General features: G+C 34.9%; 1 protein-coding gene across 2 annotated transcripts; it reads left to right on the forward strand.

The window, feature by feature from the left end:
- The first annotated feature begins 3,570 nt into the window (after positions 1-3,570).
- LOC113701047 (tRNase Z TRZ2, chloroplastic-like) lies at positions 3,571-8,976 on the forward strand. 2 transcript variants are annotated; one of them, XM_027221504.2, is made up of 8 exons: positions 3,571-4,062; positions 4,831-4,993; positions 5,079-5,149; positions 6,704-6,799; positions 6,913-7,083; positions 7,826-7,894; positions 8,080-8,154; positions 8,568-8,976. In XM_027221504.2, exons 1-8 carry the CDS (start codon positions 3,622-3,624, stop codon positions 8,655-8,657), a joined length of 1,176 nt encoding a protein of 391 aa, XP_027077305.1. In that variant the 5' UTR covers positions 3,571-3,621; the 3' UTR covers positions 8,658-8,976. The 2 variants fall into 2 exon arrangements, with proteins under 2 accessions (XP_027077305.1, XP_027077306.1); XM_027221505.2 differs by having other exon boundaries at positions 3,574-4,062; positions 6,913-7,026.

Genomic DNA, 8,976 nt, shown 5'->3' on the forward strand with positions numbered 1-8,976 from the left:
AATGGCAAATCAGGTACAAAATTCTAATTTCACTCTCTAAAACAATATTTTAATCATTTGGACTGAATTTGTAAAGGATTAGTAACCTTAGGGGAGGTCAGTGTAATTGTTCAAACCACAGGGGAGGTGAGTGTAAATGTCAGAAACCTCAGGGGAGGTTTCTGAAATTATCCCAAAAACAAATCCAACTTTCATATGAATCATTGAGATGAGGGTTTTAGCAACCATTGTCTCATATAAATGGAACAAAAAACGTAAGAATTAGGGTGAGAAAAATAGGAGAAGCAGCGGTGAAAGAAAAAGTGGGAAAGGAGAGAAAACAAAGAAAGAAAAGAGGAAGAAACTGAAAGAAAGAAAATGGCGATCAGGCTGAACCAACAACCTGCTTCCTGATCATTTTCCGATCATATTTCGAGCCCTTAGAGCAACTTCTTGGTTTCTGCACTTTCCTGGGACGTATTTGAGCAACTTTTATTCAGAAACCATTTAGGAAAAACAACTATAAATCTGCCGAATTTAGGCCCAAAGTCAGGGAGTCACCAGCCCTTTGAAGAAATCTTGCAGCAAAAGACTGAGCTTCCACCTGCAATTTTCACATGTCGGTGTCGCTTCTTTTACGGTATAACGTGTTGTTCTTCCTTTTGGAGTGCCAAAGGTAATCATTTTCATCTTGTTCCGTTCGTATATCATCAGATTTGCATAAAAAAATGTTAAAACCTTGTTGCTATACTTCTTGTTGGTTTCTTTTTTCTTCTTCCTTTTGGGGTTTTCCCTTTCTTTTACATATTGTTAGCCTAGATTTTGTCTCATAATGTTGTGTTCAAATGTTTAGATTTGGTGTTAATGAAGCATGGTATGCTGAGAAATCATTTGGTACAATGTCTTGATGAATGACGAACCCAGAAGTTGCAGCAATGCTTCGAACCAAATGCATGGAAATTTCAAAAATTTGCATTTTGATCCTAAACTTTCACCTAATTGTACTGTGACCCAAAATCTGGAAAAACGAATCAATTTTCCCCTTTTAAGCATTATTCCTTCTTTGAATGTTTTAAGTATATTTTTAAGACTTTGATTTCTGGATTTTAGAGCATGAATAAAGCTTAATATTTCTTTTTAGTTGATTTAATGTCTTGTTGGGTTAGATTTTTGGGTTAAGAATCAATTTTCCCCTTTTAAGCATTATTCCTTCTTTGAATGTTTTAAGTATATTTTTAAGACTTTGATTTCTGGATTTTAGAGCATGAATAAAGCTTAATATTTCTTTTTAGTTGATTTAATGTCTTGTTGGGTTAGATTTTTGGGTTAAGATTTATTTTAGTTGGGTTTTTATTTTATTTTTCTAGGTTTTGGCATTGGGTTATGGAGGTTAAATCCCAACCTGTTGGTTGGGTTTTGCTTGGCCTACAAAGGCAGGCTAACCCGCCCTTTTCCTTAGGGCTTTTCGTTGAGCCAAGATAGCCTTTGGCCCAAGAAAAAAATAGAAATGGCCTAAGTGGCCTTTTAGCTAAAGAATCTGATAACAGAAATTACATTTTAGTCCCTAAACTTTTGAGTATATTTACTATGACCTTAACAAATTTTATTTCTTTCAAGTAAGTCCCTATTTTAATTTCAATTTGGTCCCTAAACTGTATTTTTCTTTCATTTTGACTCCTAAATTTTCTAAAAATTATAATTTGATCTAAAAAATTTTCTTAATTTTTGCAATTGAGTCCCTAATAGTTTTGATTTCTTAAGTATAATTTGTCCATCCTCTTTAATTATTAATCATGTCTCATTTAAATACATTTAATTAGTAAATTTTTAGGAGTTTCATGGTTATTTATGTTTACTTCCTTTATGTGCATTTATTTACTTGTGTGCTTGCATGCTTATATGTTAATTCATTTTCTTTAGGGTTTTACATCTAGATATAATACTTATGTGTTATGTGCTCTATGTGCTTTATGTGTTTACATACTTTAATCATGTTTTACATACTTTATTTATTTATAATAAATGCATGGCGCCACCACACTAGTCCAATGCTAGCTGTGGCCCCTTTTTCGTTTTCTCACCAGTCTAATATTAGTGAGAATTTATAGACATAAGATAGTCCAATACTAGACCCTTAAGGCCTATATAGTTCATAGAATAATTCTATATGTGAATTTATATTCTTTAATCACTAATCTTGTTTAAATGAAGACAACAAAATAGTATGATTAAGCAGTCTAAACGAATGTATATGAATTGCATGTCAACATATTAGTATATTAACATTCACCGTTGAAAGCAATCAAGTTATTTGCAAATTAAGCATTTAAGTTATATAAAAAATTAAAATAAATGTAAGTGTAATGCAATACATAATTAGTAAATTATAAGTGAATAAGTATATACAACTATACAAGTGAGTCCTATTCAATTATGTAAAAATTACTATCCAATTCGGTTATAACCGATTTTATGACCGTTTTGGAATTCAATTCGGTACCCGAATGAATTTGGTTATTTTTAATTCGAAATTGAAAGTTGTTTAGAGTTTTACAAGTAAAATAACCGAAAAAACCAAATTCAATTAACCGAATTACCGAATATGCACCGAATGCACCCAATAAGTTTGAAGTCCTCAAAACTTGTAACTCTATCCCCATCCCCAGCAACAGAGGCAATAATAAGTAGGGAATCTTCAAGAGACAAATCTTGTCTCATATTTTCCACGACTTCAAACAGTTCTTTCACGGTCACAGACTCTTCTTCCTAAAAATCCAAAGCTGCAAAAATCGCCTGACCAAAGTTTCGGGGTCACCAATTCCAAGGTCCTTGTTCAAATCAAGAAACTCTGTAATGCTTAGCAGTCCATTCTGTTAGTGTTACCATTTTGCATCGTAGCTTTTGGTCAAAGAACAAGTGAAAATAAGCATCGCACATTACGAAATGTGGTAGTTGAGCAGGGATAGAAGTAGCAATTTGGATTCCTGTGGTTACATTTGAATTGATAGTTCATAGATCAAAAGAGAAGGCGCTTGAAGTACTAAACATATTACGAGAATTCAATTGGTTAACCTGATAAACCGGCCACCTAGACCCTAGCTAGACTGGATTAATAGTTAACTGAAAAGGTAATGAACTATTAAACTTGTCAATGATTTGTCAATTCAGTTGTGATTCAAAAAATTGGCGGGTTCAACCATCAATAAATCATTAATTAATATGACAAATGGTGATGGCAACTCACTTTTTTTTTTAATGAACTCTCGTTATCATTTTTATCATATGATTTTTATTTATTAGACTATGATATAAAAAGATGATGAGAGTGCCATTATAAAAGAGTAGAGGGTGATTAATATTAATATTATTTATTTTCAATCTATTATTTTATTGTATCACAGGTTTAAGGAATCGTGACAGGTATGATTGGTTTAGATTCGATTAGGTGCAATTAGTATATTACATATAAAATAAAATGTGGATGTAATCTCACGAAATTACCATCCGTACCTGCCTCAGAACTCGGTTCAACCGATAAACCCGTTGTTGAACCGATGGCCTTTTCGGATTGATGTCCGTAAAATTCATCCTTATGCGTTCCCATCATTCACCCTTTTCTTTTCCTTCCGCTAAAACTCCAAAATGAGCAGCCAAAGCTACCTGCAAAAACCACCTTTAACGTTAAACCCCTCTATCCTTTCTCCCTCCCGATCTTCGCCAGCATCTTTCCAAATAAACCTTTTTCAGTCTCACCAAAAACCAACACAGAATAAGTTGAATGGCTGTAAGAACTCGTGTTCTTCCTTGTTACCTGCTGCTGTAAAAGGAGGTTCTTCTTCTGGGATTTTGTCTGCAATCGGGAGAGCAATTGAGGAAGAAGAAGAGTACAGAAAAGCCAGGGCTGAGGTTCACAAGAAGAGTGTGGATTTGGAAGGGTATTCAGTCGAAGGGATTTCAATTGGTGGTCATGAAACTTGTGTTGTTGTTCCTCAACTCAAGGCCGCTTTCGACATTGGGAGGTGCCCTTCTAGAGCTGTTCATCAGAACTTCTTGTTTATCACTCATGCCCATCTTGATCACATTGTAAGCTCTTTGCTTCTTCTTGTTCTTCTTCTTCTTCTTCTTCATTTTTGGTTTGTTTCAATTGAGTTGCTGCAATGATCCTTGCTTGATTGAAATCTCATTTCAGTTATGATTGGGATTTTCTTTTAGAAAATTTTTATCTTGTTTCTTTTTTTATTTATTTATTTTTGTGAAAATGACGTGCTTGGATTGCTATTTAGCAATCAGGTGCATATTTATCTTAATGGGCGTTTCCGTTGATTTTGCGACAGAGTATACTGGCAACTTCGGGTGATAATGTTCATATCTACTTGATAATACTTTGAATACTAAATATGTTTAATAATTTGGAGTCCAACTGGTAGTGAGGAGGGGAATATATTTTTATTTTACTTCTAGCTGAATATGCTTGAGCAAATATTTTAGTTTGTATAATAATGACATGTTGGAGGAGGACTAGTAGATTTGGATTGTGCTGCACAGCAGTTGATGGTTTGTAATATTTGATAATAGTGTTTGTTGACAGACACTGAATTTTATCTGTTTATACTTTGATTTAAATTAAGAGTTTTGGCAGTTTCTACTGATTTAGAGTGGGCTTCCAATGTATGTGACTGCTCGTGGTCTTTACATTATGAAACTTCCAATGGTTTTTTTTCCACATTGTATTAAATAAGATGAGGAGAAGTTATTTGATATTCACCTTCTATATGTTGATATTCTTATTATATCTTATCTCTTTTTACTTGGTTGATGTTAAGAGGACTTTTTGCAATTTTACTGAATTAGGGTGGACTTCCAATGTATGTGGCTACTCGCGGTCTTTACAGCTTGAAACCTCCAACTATTTTTGTTCCACCTTGTATTAAAGAAGATGTCGAGAAGTTATTTGATATTCACAGGGCCATGAGTAATGTAGAACTCAACCTTGATTTGGTTGCTCTGGATATAGGTATGCATTCCCTTCTGATATAGTTTCTTTCGTTCTGTGCTTGATATCTCTTAGTCCATACCATGATTTCTAAGTTTATGATCAGGGGAAACTTATGAAATGCGGAATGATCTTGTTGTGCGGCCATTTAAAACTCATCATGTCATACCCAGCCAGGTAATAGTGCAAAACTTTCTTTTTGTTTTCCCCTTTTCTCGAATTACCTTGTTTCTTCCTATCATCAGAAGCAACAATTTTGCACAATCTACTAGGGTACACTTGTGTGGATGTCGGGGATAAAGTTTGGAAAATTATAGGTAGATGATACTGACCTTTCCTGAGGTTCACTGCTATTCCAGATACCTCCCTGTGGTTCTTGAATTAACACCAACCTTTCTTGCCAGAAACATCAACTAAATGGCATTAAGTTTTCTGATCGAGACACTTACAGTCCTCTCATTTAGGTGTCACCCTTTCAGCAGCCGCTTTCGCTTCACTCTTATCAAATCCCTTCCCATTTTCTCTGTCAACCCAAAGTGTCCTTTCCTCCTACTCATTTCCCACCTCACCAACCTTTCCCTTTCTGAATTTACCTCATCCACCCTCTGCACCTCCTCTTGCTATTCCAGTGTCTCCGGTGCCTCCCCACTATCTGATTTCCAAATGCCCAAAAATAATATATTCATGTCTGCTGATTCGTTCAACTTTCAGATCATCCCATCTGCTACTACAATGATTCGACATCAAGCAAATAGATTTAGAAAAACTTGGATATATTTATTTGCCAATACTTCTCCTATATATATATATATATATATATATATATATATATATATATATATATATATATATATTTAGATATCTTTAACTGAGACTGAGAATTGGGTTGATGATGAAGGGAAAATGTCATTGGGTTGACTCCAGTTTTGATAAAACTGGGTTCTATGAACATATAGAATAATTTGGTGATTTTGATATGTTTTCCTTTTGTATTTAGTGTGACCAAGTTGGGTTCTAGTTCAAAATGTTTCAGTTTTATCCATTAGTTTTTTGCAAATCATTGGCATCAACTGACAGTGGGACTTCATAGGGTCAGATTATTTTGGTTTTTTTTTTTTGGGCAGGGGAGGAGTTGCTGACTTTTGAGAGAGTTTTTTTTTTTTTTGTTTTTTTGTTATGGGGTGGTTCAGCTCTCACTTTGGGTGACTAGGTTTCTGCAAATTTGGCAGGCTGTTACATATTGCCTGGGGAGATGAAGGATGTTGAAGAGGAAATGTAAAGCAAGCATGGAAGAAACTAGAGAACAATAAAATGGAAAAAGAACTAGTTAGGATTTTGTTATTTTGTTGACTGTGGAAGGACAGTTTTGACGAACCAATACCTCAATTTCTGCATGTAATTACTTTTTACTCATTGCTATTTACTGAAATTGGTGGCAAGAGTAGTTAGTTGAAGCTGAAGTGAATCTGAAAGGAGGCAATAGTCATTCTGCGAACCACTACGGAACGACGATTAAACCACAGGGAGGTTGGTCTGATTTACCGACAATTTAATAGATACTTTTAAGGTTAATGTTAATGTAAAACTGTTGAAAAATCATATAGAAATTGTGGGTGACCAAGAGCTTGGGTGAGTGAAACTAAGACATGCTTGATTTGCTTGCCAACTTTTGCCCTGAGGTTGAAATTGCTCTTAATGCTGCATCATTCTGGTTGCTGCTTATGTGTACAGGGTTATGTTGTTTACTCTGTTAGAAAGAAGCTGAGGAAACAATATATGCACCTAAAGGGAAAGCAGATTGAGAAACTGAAGAAGTCTGGTGTTGAGGTTTGTGAAATGAAAACTGCCTGCAATATATACATTTTTCTTTAATTTCATCTTAGACAGGCTGCCATTAGAGTTTTCTTTCCCCCTTGTCTAATATGAGAAACATTTTTCAGATCACAGATACTATCTTGTGCCCTGAAGTGGCCTTCACTGGTGACACAAAGTCTGATTTTTTCCTTGATCCACGCAATGCTGATGCATTGAGGGCAAAGATCCTTATAACTGAGGTCAAGCCTTTTGCTTTTAGCAATCACATGATGCATCTTTATGAGATCTCTTTAAAGGTGTTACCAACTTATATCTCTGTAAAGACCTCCTGTGTCTCTTAGGATTTTCTAATAAATGTCAAAAATGAACATTCTCTTTCTAAAGTTTTAGCTACTGAACTGATTCTCTTGTAGTTGTCCTCACGCTGTACTCTTAAAGGATTTATATTTATTGCTCTATGTGATGATCATGGGAAAATGTGGATTTTGATATCTGTCCTTAGTAGATTTAATATTTTATTGAAGGAAATGAATAATCTCTAAGTCTTCAATGTCTCTTTTAAGTCAAATACCTATTTTCGAGCAAAGATGAACTTTTCATATTTCGGCTCTTAAAGTTGGTCCAAGTGTGAGCAGGGCTAGTCTGTGTCAGATAGCAAGAAAATTTCTATCCTATATTCTTAAGACCTCTACCACATGCGTTTCCTTCTTCCAGATTGAGGAAATGCCTGAATGGGCTGAATACATAGCAATGTAGATCAGAGGTGGTTGCCTTTCCATATCTCTAAATGAAATATTAGATTCTGTACATTTTCTATTATCTATGAAATACAGTCTCTGTTTCATAATATATGATCAAGTTTGCTTGAGATCAGAACCATTTATACTTTAGAACCCTCTGGAACTTAACTTTACCTGCTGTGAGAGATGACATGAAAAATTTGACGTTTAGTCAAAAGCCTTTCTTCCTGTTTGTTATTATTGTATAATTTTATTTCAATGATATTTCTGATATACTAAAAAATTCTGTTCTGGACAGGCTACCTTTTTGGATGAGTGTGTCACTGTTGAACATGCACGTGATCACGGTCATACTCACCTATTTGAGGTACTTGAGTATGAAGCAATTGGTCTACAAAATAATGCCATTATGATTTACATTGTAGTCAATCTGAAGCAGATGCAGATGGTAGTGCACATGATGAGTAACCATGTTATGAAAGTATATCTGAAAGCTTGTTGGGGCACAAATGGGTTCTGTATTAGTTATATTGTTTACCATTGGAAATGCAGATTTTGGAGCATGCCCAGTGGATTAGGAGCAAAGCAGTAATATTGACTCATTTCTCTCCCCGCTACAACATTGAGGTACATGATGCAGTTTGTTGTTACAATCTGTTTATCGCAATATATTTTTAGAAGTTTTTGTTGGCTTCTTGTAGTTGATTGCTAATCGTGTTCTCTTTGTCCTCTATTATCATCTTTTTTTGCCTTTTTCCCCTTGACTCTTTTATTCTGCTTTCGTGCCTTCCCTTTAAATTTTGGCCTTTCTTCATTTGAGATTTTTTAGATAGTTTGTTATGAGTGAAGAACGAGGAGCGGGGATTTGGAGTCTGGATGCATATAATTCTTTTACTATATTCACCAAACAGACAAATCACTGGAAAAATTAAAAAAGATAAACGATGAAAAAAACCATAGACAGCTGGTAATATGTTTCAGCCAAAAAAGTGTTCCTGGCAAGGGTTCAAGTCTTATGTTGTTTGATGTGTCAATTTCAGGACATCCGCCAAGCTGTATCAAGATTGCAGTCAAAGGTCTCAGCAAAAGTAATTGCTCTAACGGAGGGTTTTAAATCAAAGTATTCGTAGATGGGAGCTGTATTACTCTCTACAATGATCTGTTGTTTGTAATTGTTATTTAGTTTTCACTATCTTTGTTTGCAACAATTTGTTGTAGTCTCCACCTGTGCGTGCGTATGTAAATTTTCAGGTGATTCTGTAGATATATTGGATAAGCTTTTGTAGAAGGAGCTTCTAGAGCAACGTTTAGGGAATGGTAGGGTTATGGATCACAGGTTTTCAGAGTCAAATTTGGCACAGTAGATCAACTTTCCACATTTGATTTCCTGGACGCTCTCTTTAAATGCTCTTGAATTCAACAATGCAGCGCCCTAGAGTTTTTTTTTTC

The sequence above is a fragment of the Coffea arabica genome, chromosome 7e, assembly GCF_036785885.1.
Source record: "Coffea arabica cultivar ET-39 chromosome 7e, Coffea Arabica ET-39 HiFi, whole genome shotgun sequence".
Taxonomy (NCBI): domain Eukaryota; kingdom Viridiplantae; phylum Streptophyta; class Magnoliopsida; order Gentianales; family Rubiaceae; genus Coffea; species Coffea arabica.

Bases quoted from the DNA above. Each gene is read 5' to 3' on its own strand.
- LOC113701047 (XM_027221504.2), top strand. From the start codon at position 3,622: ATGAGCAGCCAAAGCTACCTGCAAAAACCACCTTTAACGTTAAACCCC. The intron at 4,063-4,830 runs GTAAGCTCTTTG...TTACTGAATTAG, and splicing joins ATGCCCATCTTGATCACATT to GGTGGACTTCCAATGTATGT. The intron at 8,155-8,567 runs GTACATGATGCA...TGTCAATTTCAG, and splicing joins CTCCCCGCTACAACATTGAG to GACATCCGCCAAGCTGTATC.